Here is a 14,459-nt window from a genome sequence, read left to right on the forward strand (position 1 = left end):
GAATGAGCTAAAAGATCTAGACTACTGTGGCAGTGAAAATAAAAAGACTGAAATACCTTGGGGCAAAATGTTAATGCCCAACTGTAGAATTAATCTGGAATACACTGTGAAGAATAAAAGTAAACAAGCTCCAAAACTGCACATTGTAGGAACTAAGAAAAAAAGGTAATCATCAATGAAAAATTGAAGAAAGAATGCCTAATTTTTTGCTTAGTTTTTCTTTAAGAGATACAACAAAAGCCATTTGGTGATGGGAGTTTTGAAATGTACATTTAGGACCTTTATGCAAATAATAGATTAAATCACTTTGTGAATTGTCTAAGATTAAAATTTTGGGTAAATTTTGATAATAAGAACAGTGTATTTGGGTCTTCAGCACCCACATAAGAAGCCAGGGCATGGACTTGCACCTATACTCCCAGTGTTGCTGAGGGAGGTGGGGAGAGATGGGAGTATCACTAACGCTTACCAATCACCAGTCTAGCCAGTAAACAGCCAACTTCAGGTTTAGTGAGAGACATTTCTTAAGAAAATAAAACAGTGCAATATAAGAAGACATTCAACATCCTCTTCTGGCCTCTGTGCATACATACATGCATGTGTACAATTGCAAATAACACACATAAAATTAATTGACTGCTCGGGGTTGTGGGGTTATTTTCCCTTCAAAGTTGAATCTGTGTTTAAACTGTGTTTATTAAGAATAAATTCTGAGCCAGGCAATGGTGGCACATGCCTTTAATTTCAGCAATCAGGAGGCAGAGGCACGTGATCTCTATGAGTTCGAAGCTAGCATGGTCTACAAGAGCTAGTTTCAGGACAACTAAGACTATTAGAGAAACCCTGTCTCGACAAACAAACAAACAAACAAAAAGAATAAATTCTGAGCTAAGCATGATGGTACTGGTAATACCAGCTTTCAGGAAGCTGAGGCAGTTGGATCTCTTTGAGTTCAAGGCCAGCCTGATCTATGTCAAGACTTCCAAGCAGCCAGAGCTGCATAATAGAATGATCCTGTCTTGAAAAGACCTTCTCCACCTTCACAACCCCCCCCCCCAAATATTCTGTCATCAGAAATAGCACTACTCAGTTCACTTACCACTACTTTAGTTTTGCTTGAAATAAGTTACCATGGATATCTTCATTGAAAAAGAGTTATAACATAAGTGTAACCCAAATAGAGGCCACTGTTGAAATTCAAGCTATAATGTCACCTGCACAGTTCAGAAGGGTTTGTTGATTTTATTTCAGTTTTTGAAACTTCCTTTAGTAATAGTCATGTTTTAAGTATTTGAAAATTAGAAAAACATGAGTAGCTTTTGGGAAAATATTAATAACTTTATTTGGGAGGAAATGCTTTAATGGTCTTTCTTTTTACCCTTTGTTTTCAGCAAGAAGTTGAGAAGTTTACAGACCTAGAGAAACTCTACCTCTACCTTCAGCTGCCTTCTGGTCTCAGCAGTGCAGAGAAAAGGTAGCTCTGTCCTTGTCTTTGTCACAGCTACTGTGTTTGGAGGATGGTGCTAAGCTGTGTGCATTATGATTGACTGTTGTTTTAGTAGTCCTGAGCTTTTCAGAACACTGACTGGTGAAAGAATAGACCATTTGGGTCTTTCATAATATTTGGTTAAGTATTTACCTGCAATTTTTACTAATTCATTTGTGGAGCTGGCTAAATACTATGAAATGTAAGTTGGATTTTGTTGTATAGATCAGTGGGAATATTTATACAAAACTGTGAAAAGAAGAACAGAAAACCGAAGAATAACCAAATAAGTATTCTTGATGAATAAGTTGTGGGGTTGTTTTAAATGTAGTGATAAGTAAGCACATCATGGAATATAAGAGGAGGGGAAAGGAAGTACACTGTTAAGCATAATTCATGGTAGATATACCTGACTTTAAGTGCTTGAGGTATTGCTTTAGTTTCATCATTAAAAATACTTAAGTGGAGAAAAACTGTTCTTCAGATTCTATTCTTAAGTGTTTCATTACCTTTTAGTATTCCTGAGGATTCATTCTCCTCATATGTTATTTCCAATATTCTACTCATTTAAAATTACTCTTAAAAAGAAACGCAATAAAAATTTTCATACTTTTACCTGTCCTGCCTCATCCCAAATATAAGAACTATGTAAATAATTTTCTGACCTAAAATGTGCTCAGTTTTTTGGAATCAAATGACTCTTCTAGGATGCTGAGATGAATGTCAGTCAGAATAGCTTGCCATGTATTGTTAGTAATGCCAATTTCATGAGCTCAGTTTATAAAAGTACTACCAAATAATAAATTCATGCTTTGGGGTAGACATGGTAGTCTATGCAAGAGCCTAGTTGTGAGAAGGGTTGTAGAGGGAGATTGATCCTCTTGAGAGCTCTCCCGTGAATTTTAGAGATGGGGTGTTTAGTATGATTTCATGGTAGGTACTTCTACGTGGCATATTCTTTGAGTATGCAAACCAAACGGAATATAAAGAATTTATCATAATACTTGTTTTAAACATTTAATGATTTAGTAAGTATGGGCAAATGAATGGGCAAGTAAGTTAGGAAATAATTCACCTAATGTTGTAATATCCCCACCACCTATCATTCTTTAGAATTCAAACCAGGAATGGGATAGGTTCGTAATTGCAGTCTGACACTGATTGTAAAAACTGGCTCACAATCACAAATGAGCAGTTTGTATATAGATTCCTGAATATTCACCATATGTCCTGAGCTCAATTTGATTAATTAATATGTTTTTAACATAACATTTAGGCCTTGCTTTTAAAAATTATTAATGGAATTGCTATCTAGTTCAGCTAAAATTTGTCTATATTTTATGATTAGTGATCAGAATGCCATGTCATCTAGTCGGGCACAGCAGATGCATGCCTTTTCCTGGATTCGGAATACCTTAGAGGAGCATCCTGAGACTTCACTTCCCAAGCAAGAAGTCTATGACGAATACAAGTAAGTGATTGTATTAAAGCAGATGAGTACTATGTGGTACCGTGGTTGATTTTTGTCATTCCTTACTATCTAGCTGTTAGTTGGGAACTACCTTTAGAAAGTTCCAAGTTTTCTTCCAGCTCTAAGTTTTTGTGGTAGAATGAATATAGAGCAAGATTATTAAATGAAGGGTTTGTCTAGGGTTCTGAGGGTAAGATGATAGTCACCTTTCATTAATTTAAAACTATTTAATTTCCCTGCCAAACAAAGAATGTTGTGAATTATTTGTTCAAAGAGATCAGGGACACACAAAAAAATGCACACACACAAATAACTGATATGCAAATAATTTCTTTAAATGTAGGAAATAAAAGTGTTTTCATTAGAGGGCTTCTAAGACAGAACATGACTAGTAAGTGAGAAATTCAGTCTTGCTTAGTGTGTTTATAATTTATCTGAAAGAATTTATTCTGGTAGAATCAATAAAGCCAAAATTTTGTGGTTATTGATACATTAAACTAGCAAGAATTAATTTGTTGTATAGAATTTGTAAGAAAACTGTCAAATAAATGCTATTGTTAATTAGTTTAAAGTTACACAGAGAAGCTATAATTATTGAGAAGATTGTTGGTGTCTAAAAAGAAAACTTTGTAGCTTAACTCATACTCCTGAGCAGCTCATGAAAGTGAACATAGTGGGGTATAGAAAAAGCAGAATGCATACTTGAAATGAGAAAGAGAACAAATTTGAACCAAGAATTTTAGTGTTTACTCGTAAGAAAAGTTGAAGCTGAAAGTTGTCATTCTTGCTATCTGAAATTGTCTATTGAGGATTTGCTGTATGCCGAACTCTGCCTGTCTGAGGACTGACACTCCCCCAGGATGTGTGTACGTGTAATAGTTAGGTGTGGTGGTCATATGTGTCTGTGACCCCGGACTGATCCAGGAGCATTGTAAGTATAAAGGCAGCCTGGGCTACAGCAAGAAAGGAAGGAGGAGAAAAGATATATATTTATGGTAAGCATAGATCCAGTGCAAATAGTAAGGTAATTAAAATAAAGAGAACATTCCGAAACTTTTAAGAAATACATCTGAATTCAATAAAAGAATACTCATATGGTATGTTGAAGAAACCATGAGTTGAAGGTTAAGAAAATAGATGTTGTCAATTTCTATGACCTGGGCAAGTGTTTAAGTATTCTTTTTATCGTTTGGCACTTCTATAAAATGAAAAAAAAAATTGAAGACACATGTAGTTTCTTTTAGCTCTAAAATTATAAACTTGTCTGAAGTAGGAAAATTTGAGAAATAATCCAAAGATGTCTTGTTAGTTTCCTAAAAGAAAAATTAACAAATGATTTTTTGTTTGTTTGTTTTTACATTTTTTTCCAAGACAGTTTCTCTGTGAAACAGTCCTCACAATTCTGGAACTCACTCTTTAGACCAGGCTGGCCTCGAACTCACAGAGATCCACCTGCCTCTGCCTCCCGAGTGTGGGGATTAGAAAAATGACCTAGGGGCTGGAGAGATGGCTCAGTGGTTAGAGCATTTCCTGCTCTTCCAAAGGTCCTAAGTTCAATTCCCAGCAACCACATGGTGGCTCACAACCATCTGTAATGAGGTCTGGTGCCCTCTGCTGGCCTGCAGGCATACATGTAGACAGAATACTGTATACGTAATAAATAAATAAACATTTTTGAAAAAAAGAAAAAAGAAAAATGACCTATTTGGAAATGGGTATTTCATAGTCATTTTCTCTACATTTTGACCAGTTATAATTCTCTGTTTGGGGCTGGAGAGATGGCTCAGAGGTTAAGAGCAGTAACTGCTCTTCTAGAGGTCCTGAGTTTAATTCCCAGCAACCAAATGGTAGCTTATAACCATCTATAATGAGATCTGATGTCCTCTTCTGGTGTGTTGGCAAACATGCAGACAGAACACTGTATATATAATAAATAAATATTCATTTTAAAAAAACAAGCTCTGTTTGCTACAAAAGATGCTTCCTTGATGAGGGCTGAGTCAGTTGGGTTCTGTATCAGTTTGGAAAAATGGTAGTAGGTTTCTTTTAGAATCTGTGACCTCCAGCCACAGGTTCTTAACAAAGTTTACTGTAGCAAATATTAATTCCTATTGAATTGGCCATAAGTATAATCAGATAGAGGTTAATATCTTGGTTACCTTCAAGATATTAGTGCCACTAATAATGGGCCTGTTGTAATTATAGTTTGTAGGATTTATTATTATACAGTATTCTGCCTGCACGTATGCTTGCATGCCAGATCCCACTGTAAATGGTTGTGAGCCACCATGTGGTTGCTGGAAATTGAACTTAGGACCTCTGGAAGAGCAATCAATGACCTTAACCTCTGAGCCATCTCTCCAGCTCCTATTCCAGCATCTTACATAATGCCTTTCAACACCATAAGAGCTAGCCATCAGGAAGGAGGCTGCCAGATTATTACCAGCTTAATTTCTCCAATTCCTATGACCAAAGTGTATGATATCTGCAGCTAGAAAGTCTTACCTTCAATCAAGAGTTGTTTTAAAACTGGGCAATGATGGCACAGGCTTTTAATTCCATGCCTCCAGAGACAGATGGATCTCTGTGAATTCAAGGCCACCCTGGGTTACACTAGATTAATCCAGCCTCAAAGAGAAGCAAAGACAGGTGGTGGTGGCAGCTCATACCTTTAATCCCAGCACTAGGGAGGTGGAGAAAAGAGTGGGCAGCAAAAGGAATATAAAGCGGGAGGAGACAGGATCTCTGATGTAGTCTGAGAATGAATGCAGCAGTCTGGGGATTCAGTCTGAGCCATGCAGTCTGAGAATTCGTAGAATCAGGATCACCCCTTTGGTCTGAGCTTTGGTAGAGAGGTAAGAACTCTGTAGTGGCTGACAGCTCTGCTTCTCTCATCCTTCAGCTTTTACCCCTAATAGCTGACTCCAAGTTTTATTACCAAGACCAATTAGAATTTGTGCTTCATGCCTTATTATGTTTTCCTCTAGTATTGTCAGAGTTTCAGGTCTTACATGATGTCTTTAATTTTGAGCTGAGTTTTATACTAGGTGAAAGATAAAGGTTCATTTCATTCTTCTATGTTTGGAAATTGATTTTTTTTGACCTTTTTCCTAATGTATGTTAAGTGTGTCTATGTGGGTTTATTTCTGTATCCTCTGTTCTGTTGTGTTGGTCTGCGTGTCTTGTTTTTGTGCTGCTGTCATGTTGCTGTTGTTTCTGTAGTATGTTCAGTGGGGCTTTTTGTACTAAGGATTGCCTTAACTATTGGAGACCTTTTGTGGTTCCATATGAATTTTGATTTTTTTCTGGCTCTATGAAGAATGTCATTTAAATGTCAATAGGAAATTTTGATTAGCATTACAAGTGAATCCTGTAGATAGCTTTCAATAACTCAGTTGCTTTCACTATCACAATATTAATTTTTCCACTTTATTAACATGGGAGTTTTTCCATCTCTTTGTAACTTCTTCAGTTTCTTTCTTCAATCTCTTAAAAAAATTTTCATTTTAGAGATCTTCCCTTTTCTTGGTGTGTGTGTGTGTGTGTGTGTGTGTGTGTGTGTGTGTATGTGTGTGTGCATATGTACACATATCTATTGTGGATGGAGTTTTTCTTTTAACTGGTACTTTCTTGACAAGTTTGTTACTGGTATATAGAAAGCTATATATTGAATTTTTGTATTCTCCTGCTCTGCTAAAGATGTTTATCAGGTCTAAGAGTTTCCTAGTAGAATCCTTCATTAGGGTCCCTTACAGCACAATCATAACACCTGCAAATAGGGATAATTTGATGTATTCCTTTGCTATTTGCATCCCTTTTGTTTCTTGATTTATGCTTTAGCTAAGACTTAAAGCACTGTTTTTAGTCTATCTAGGGGGTAAGAGACACCATTGTCTTATTCCAGATGTTAGGGGAAATGCTTAGTTTTCCTCATTTAGTAATTTTGTTCTAGGTTTGTCATAACAGCTTTTATTTTGTTGAAATATATTCCTTCTAGTCCTCGTTTCTTTAGATTATTTATGATGGAGAGATGTTAGGCTTTGTCAGGGCCCTGCTCTTTGGTGGAATTCTTCTGCCATCAAATATGATGTTGATTATGGGTTTTCCTCAATAGAGCTTCTTTGGTTTGAAGGATTTTCATTCTTTTATTAGCTTGCTTGCAGTCTGTTAGATTTCTGTTTCTTTGTTTGTTGTTTTATTGGGATCTGAGGTAAGATAACCATTTTGGATTTTTTTTCTTTGTGGAATCAAAATTATATATTACTATTTTTTATTCATCTTGCATTTCTGGGATTAATCACATTTGATCATTTTGTATAATTCATTATGTATATAGTTAAATTTAGTGTATTAGTATTATGCTAAAGATTTTTGTATCTTTATTCACAGGAGATACTAATTTGCAGGGTTTTTTATGGTCCTTTTGTCTGATTTTGGTATCTGGGTAATGATGGCAGTATAAGCTAAACTTGAGAGTTTTTTTTATTTTTTGTTTATGCTTTGAGACAGGAAATTACTATATAGTTCTGGCTGTCATGGAACTCACCATGTAGACTAGCCTGGACTTTAACTCAGAGAGCTGCCTGCCTCTGCCTCCAGAGTGCTAGGATTAAAGGTGTGCATCACTATACCCAACATTTTTATTATTATTTTTTTTTTATTTTATGTATATGGGTGTTTTGCTTGCATGTATTTCTGCATGCCATATGGCTGCATGGTGCCATGGAGACCAGAAGAATATGTTGTAGCCCCTGGAACTGGAGTTACAGATGATTGTTAGCCACCATGTTTGTGCTGAGAATCAAACCTGGGCTGTCTGCAAGAACAAGTGCTCTTAACAGCTAAGCCATCTCTCAAGCCCCAGTGTGAGAGTTTTTGAAGTATCATTGAAGCCACCTGAAACTGGGATTTTCTTTGTAGGTGCTTTTTTAATATTTATTTATTATGTATACAATATTGTGTCTGTGTGTATGCCTGCAGGCCAGAAGAGGGCATCAGACCCCATTACAGATGGTTGTGTGTTAGCCTCCGCTTTTCTGTGGATACCCAGGCCCGATTCAGGCGCGCGCTTTCCTGACTCGAGTCCACGAGAATGGACGACTGTCCTAAGGGTTTAAACACACAGACGCAAAGAGACCTGCTCATTCACCAAAGAGCAAATGACCACTTTATTAAACTCAAGTCGGGTATTTATATTAGTGGGCAAAGGGGACAAAAGGGCACGGCCCCCTCCCATCAGGAGCAGTGGAAGAAGATGACAGGTGCCCGGCACCTCAGGCAGAATCAGCTGCAGAGGCAGGCGTGTAGGGCCCGCAGCTGGAACCTTGTTCACAGGTGGAATTACCATAACAAAAGAGAGCCAAGTTCTTTCTAAGCTATACCCTCAGGCCAGTGCAGAGCAGAGAGGCCAGAGAGCCAGAGGTCAAACAACCCTGCATATCGCCAAGAACAAAAGGGAAAAAGACCTGTGTACCTACAGTTGTGAGCCATGTGGTTGCTGGGAATTGAACTCAGGACCTTTGGAAGAGCAGGCAATGCTCTTAACCTCTGAGCAATCTCTCCAGCCCCTTGTAGGTGCTTTTAAATGACTAATTCAGTCTCTTGTTACAGATCTGATTATCTTTCAGAGTTCATTTTGGTAGTTGTGTGTTTCTAGGATTTTGATCATTTCACATAGCTTAATTTAGTTGACATCATAGTTTTCTCTCATAATAATTTTTATGTCATTAAGGCCAGTAGGACTGTTCTTTCATCCCTTATTTTACATATTTGAGTGTTTTTCTTTCATTCCTTGTTTTATGTAATTTGGGTATACATTTTTAGCTCTTCTCCCCCATGCCCTTGGTAAGTTTATCAACTCTGTTATCTTTTCAAAAAATCAACTTTTGGTTCACTTTTTTTTCCCTCTAATATTTTCCTGTTCCATGTTTCTTTCCTTCCCACTCCAATCCTCATATTTTTTCTTCGTTTTGCTTGCTTTTAGTTCTCTCTCTCTCTCTCTCTCTCTCTCTCCTTCTCTCTCCCTCTCTCTCCCCTCACCCCCTTAACTTCTTAATGTAGAAGATTGGGTTAAATTTGTGCTTTTCTAATGTGGTCATGTGTGGATATATATTCTGAGCACTGCTGTGACTACATCACACGTTTCAGTATGTTATGTTTTAGTTTTTATTTACCTTAAGTATTTTATAATTTCTCTTGTTATTTCTTCATTAGCCCGTTGATTATTTTAAAATATTTTTGGTTAGTTTCCATGTATTTGTGAATTTCTCTTGTTTTAGATATTAGCATAGATGTTCCTATTCTCTTTCAGGCTCTCAGCATGTTCTCTTTCTGGTTGTTCATTTTGTTTTGTTTTTACTTTTGAACTGCTGTGTCCTTGGATCTATAGATAACTTGATTTGACCATGTTTTATAGTAAACATGTTGAACTAAACTTAATTAGAATGTTACAATCTTTGCATTTAGTGTGATTTCTGATGAGGTAGAAATTACATTTGCTGCTCATTTTCTGTGTGCTATATAGCTCATTTTGTTCCTCTGTTCTTCTATTGCTATTTTTCCATTAAAGAGTTATTTTATAGTAATTTTTTTTCACTTTCTACATTTTGGGACTTGCTTGTTTGTTTGTTTTGAAGATTTATTTATTATGTATACAGTGTTCTGCCTGCATGTATTCCTGCACTCCAGAAGGGGGCACCAGATCTTATCATAGATGGTTGTGAGCCACCATGTGGTCACTAGGAATTGAACTGAGGACCTCTGGAAAAGCAAGCAGTGCTCTTAACCTCTGAGCCATCTCTCCAGTCCATTTCAGGTTTTCTAATAGTTGCCCTAGATATATCAACTAGCATTTTAATTTATTTTAGACTCTAATTCAGATTATTACTCCAAAAAGTCAACAATACAAAAATATATTTGTACATGTATCTCTGTTTCCCTTAAATTTTTTTATAACGTGCCCATCAACACAGATTTATAACTGGTATTATATGCAGTTGCCTATCTGTTCACATAGGAGAATATCAAAAGTCACACATGGAAGATATATTTATTTGTACTTATATTTAGTTGTCTTTACTGGTATTCTTTATTTTTTCATGTGAACGTTTTTCAGAGCTGCTATCTCATGCCTATTTAAGCCTGAATGACTGCCTTTAGCATTTCCTGTATGGCAAATCTTACTAGTATTGAATTTGAATTTTGTACCTCTCTGGGAATGTCTTAATTTATTCTTAACTTTTAAAGGATGGTTTGTTTTGTTGCAAATAGACTTCTTAGGTGACAGTTTCTTTTAGCACTGTGTATATGTCATCTCACTGCCTTCTAGTGTCATGTTTTCTCATGAGAAATATCTGTACGCCGTATTGAAATGAGCATTCAAGCCACATAATGAGCCTCTTCTTGCTTCCTTCAAAATACTACCTTTGACTTTGGCCTTTAGGTGTCCATAATACATGTTTCTCCAAGCTTTTAGTGCTTGCTTATTGTACTTCTGAGATATGTAAATTAATTTTTCTTTAACTTGGGTGATCTTTAGCTATTTTTGGTTATTCAAGACAGGGTTTCTCTGTGTAATAGTCCTGGCTGTCTTTGAACTCAGTTTGTAAACCAGGTTGACCTTGAACTCACAAAGATCCTTCTGCCTCTTGTGCACTACCATGCCCAGCTGCTGTTGAGGGGGGGGTGGTATTGTAGCTGTTGTTTTTATGGGTATTGGTGTTTTGCTTTGAGTGTTCGGTCTTCAGGGACTGGAATTGCAGACAGCCATGGGAGTGCTGGGAATTCAACCCAGGTCCTCTGGGAGAGCAGTCAGTGCTCCTAATCACCGAGCCATCTCTCCAGCCCTGATGCTGTTTTTTAAATAGTCTTTTTTTCTTCTCTCCCTTTTTTACAACTTAACTTCATAATGCTAATTTCTTGGACTTCTCTGATCTGCTCTTGAGACTCTGTTGAGTTTTTCTCACCAGTTATTACTATCTTAAACTCTAAAGTTTTAATACTTATTTTCATCATAGCAAAATTTTGTTGCATATTTTCTAGAACTATAGCTTTTATTAATATATTACCTTCTGTCTTTCTACTAATATTTTCTGTTTGTTGAAATTTGGTTTCCCTTAACTCCAAGTATATTTTAAGTAGCTGGTTTATACACTTTGTATACCAAGTCCATCAGCTATCTAGACTTCCTCAGGTATAGCGTCTAATGACTACAATTTTTTTAAGGCAAAGTTTTGATTCTTTATATAGCTCATAATTCTTTGTTGCAACTTAGACATGTAATATGGTACTCTGGGAATTAGATTTGGTTCCTATCCAAGTCTTGTGTCTGTTGCTTCTTATAGTTGTTAGTATTTGTTGGCTGCTGGGGGAATGATGTTTTGTTTGCTTGTTTGTTTTGTTTTGTTTGTTTTTTTCCCTCTGCTGGTTTTTTTAAACAGGGTTTCTCTGTGTAGTTCTGGCCACTTGGAATTCGCTCTTAAGATCATGCTGGCCTCGAACTCAAGAGATCCACCTGTCTCTACCTCCCAAGTTCTGGGATTAAAGGTGTGTGCCACCACCGTCCAGCTAAGAAATGATGATTTTTTAAGTGACTGTTTTGAACTATACTGAATATCTGCCTCCTGAAGGCTACCTCGCTTAATAGTTAGCTAATAAGATAAAGATTTCACTAAGGACCTACAACCAATAAATCTCCCAGTCTTTATTCACTAGGGGTCTCCATGAGTGTGCACTGGGGTTCAGCATCAACAATCAGGCATGCAATTGTTTTTAGCCCTCACTTTCTGATTTAGGGAGACTTTCTCTTTAGCTCAGTATGGGAACCTCAGCTTTTTCAAGTCTCTTGAGCATGCACAGAACCCTCCAAATGCATGTGATCTTCTTGAGACTTAGGACCATTCAAATTTTTCACAGCAACACATCCACCCATCTTATTCCCCAGCTTCTCCTTACTCTTTCCAGTTAGTTTACAGTTTATTGCAATTATAGTTTGCTTGCAGTCTTAGGCAACCCACAAAGCAAAATACTTACTTATATTTACTTTTAACCACTTCTCCTCATTCCATCTCCTCAAGGAGAAGGACTGGCTAAGCTCTAGATCAAGTTAGATATAGATAGCCTTCTAGGTGGTCAAACATGGTAATTATTTATAAACACAGTAATTTAATTCTGCTTTAAATTACTTTTGTTAACTTCCAACAGAGCAGTCTTCCAAGCATACTGATCATTGCATAGTTGCCTCAAATAAATCTTTTGAATTTCAAGTGTAATTGTTTGATCTTAATTTGAGCTCTGCTTAATGAAACTAATAGTTCTAACCTCATCAACACCAAACCTAAAAGACACTATAACACAAGCCTGGGAACCAATTGATTTGGAGACAGCTGTGATCACCTTCACTATACTATGCATTCTGGCATTCTTTGGTGTCTGTGACAAACTCCAGAGCCAGTGTCCATAGCCATGCCTTAACTGTGTGTAATTGCTGTACCCCAGAATAGGGAGCAATATGAAAAAAAGAGCAAATTATATATAAGTAAATATCGGACAGTTTCTCAGTTTTCTCTACAATTTTAATGTATTATACCCTAAAAATGTTGGCATTCCAAGCCAGGCAGTAATGGTGCATGCTTTTAATTCCAGCATTCGGGAGGCAAAGGCAGGCAGATCTCTGAGTTTGAGGCCAGCCTGGTCTACAAGAGCTAGTTCCAGGACAGGTTTCAAAGCTAAAGAGAAAGTCTGACTCAAAAAACAAAAACAAAAAAATAATTAAATTAAATAACTGTTGGCATTTCAATAATCCTTATCAAATTTATCTTCCGTATTACCTCAGATGTATTATTTGATTGACACTGTAAAGGGAACATTATCCAAACATATCTCTTGGACTTCTCTACATTTTTTTCCCCAGAAAGAATCTTAACTATGTAGCCTTAGTTACCTGGAGCTCTCTATGTAGACCCTGCTGGCTTAGAGATCCACCTCCATCCCCTGCCTCCTAAGTGCTGGATTTAAAGGCATGTGCCACTATGCTGTATACCTTCCCTCTTTTTGAATTGGTTGTCATCTGTAATACGTGAGTGGTAAGACTACTAAGATAACAATATGGACTTGGTTTAAAAATGATAATACTTAGCCAGGCGGTGGTGGCGCACACCTTTACTCCCAGCACTCAGGGAGGCAGAGGCAGGAGGATCTCTGTGAGTTCGAAGCTAGCCTGGTCTACAGAGTGAGTTCCAGGACAGCCAGAGAGAGATACACAGAGAAACCCTGTCTTGAAAAAACAAAAAATTGTAATACTTAATTAGAAAAATAATCATCTTAATAAATTATTCTGTATAAATGTTAGAAAAAAATTAATAAATTCTTGTCTATAAATTTTCTAATAAAATCATCCACCTCAAGGGTTTGAGAAAAATGAAATACTGCTTTTTATAAAGAACTAATGGTGTAAGGTCTGGTCAGTTATTCTCTAACTATTTGCACCCATCTTCACTGTGCTTTAGAATATTTTTATAGCATTAAATAATATTTACTTTTACAATATGTAATTAAATTGTAAATGACATGAAAAAGTACTAAACTCTGAATTCCATGTATTTTTTTTTAAAAGGTATATTTATTTAGTATGTATACAGTATTCTGCCTGCATGTGTCCCTGAAGGCCAGAAGAGGGCACCAGATCTCATTACAGATGGTTGGGAGTTGTGGTTGCCGGGAATTGAACTCAGAATATCTGAGTCATCTCTCCAGCCCCTCCTAATTCTATGTTTGTTTTTTTTTTAATTTTTTTTTCTAATTCTATGTTTTTGAGTGACTTTTTCAGTCATATTAAAAGTTAATTGGTACTTCCAATTTTTTAAACTTCTTTATTGAATCTTTGGGGGTTTCACGTCATACACCCCAATTCTGTTTACCTCCCAGTCCCTCCATATCTCCCTCCATCCCTCCTGCACCCCCACCCCACGAAAGAAAATAAAGCAAGGTAAGCAAAGAAATGCAAAACCAAAAAAAAAAAAAAAAACAAAGAAACAAAAAAACTAAGCCAAAACAGAACAAAACCCATACCAGGAACTGAAAAATCCCTGTTCCCTGTTTCTCCTTCTCTCCTGCCTCTCATCACTTCTTCTTCTGTCCTGGTTGCATTGGAGGCTTTGATGTGTCACATAGTATGCCCTTTTGTCCCATCAGCTTGACTGACAAGTGTTCGAGACGAAATTTATCTCTGTATGTGAACCTGCTATGTGTGTAGAAATTATAGCCCTGCTAGATGAACTTACATGTACTCATTTAAGACCCTGAGTTTGCTCAGAACTGGGAACTTTTTACCAACATAGTGTCTCTGTACACATTTCCCCGATAGTGTTGAAAACAATGCTGTAGACTTTTAGAGTGAGTCCAGCAAATTCAAGCTGAATTTAATGTGCAACTCCCAAGAATAAGTGTTCATAAATTGTCATGAATTACTAGAAGGTCCATTGCTTCACTTTACAAGGGTGCAAT

General features: G+C 36.8%; 1 protein-coding gene across 3 annotated transcripts in view; it reads left to right on the forward strand.

The window, feature by feature from the left end:
* Rfx7 (regulatory factor X7) overlaps positions 1-14,459 on the forward strand; it is a 106,236-nt gene that overhangs the window by 72,286 nt on the left and 19,491 nt on the right. For all 3 annotated transcript variants that reach the window (XM_048423732.3, XM_087905367.1, XM_087905366.1), the window contains 2 exons: positions 1,392-1,474; positions 2,835-2,957. In XM_048423732.3, the coding sequence (XP_048279689.2) occupies positions 2,848-2,957 (110 nt within the window). In that variant the 5' untranslated portion in view covers positions 1,392-1,474; positions 2,835-2,847. The remainder of the gene's footprint in view (positions 1-1,391; positions 1,475-2,834; positions 2,958-14,459) is intronic.

This window comes from Myodes glareolus, chromosome 4, assembly GCF_982192425.1.
Source record: "Myodes glareolus chromosome 4, mMyoGla1.1, whole genome shotgun sequence".
Classification (NCBI taxonomy): domain Eukaryota; kingdom Metazoa; phylum Chordata; class Mammalia; order Rodentia; family Cricetidae; genus Myodes; species Myodes glareolus.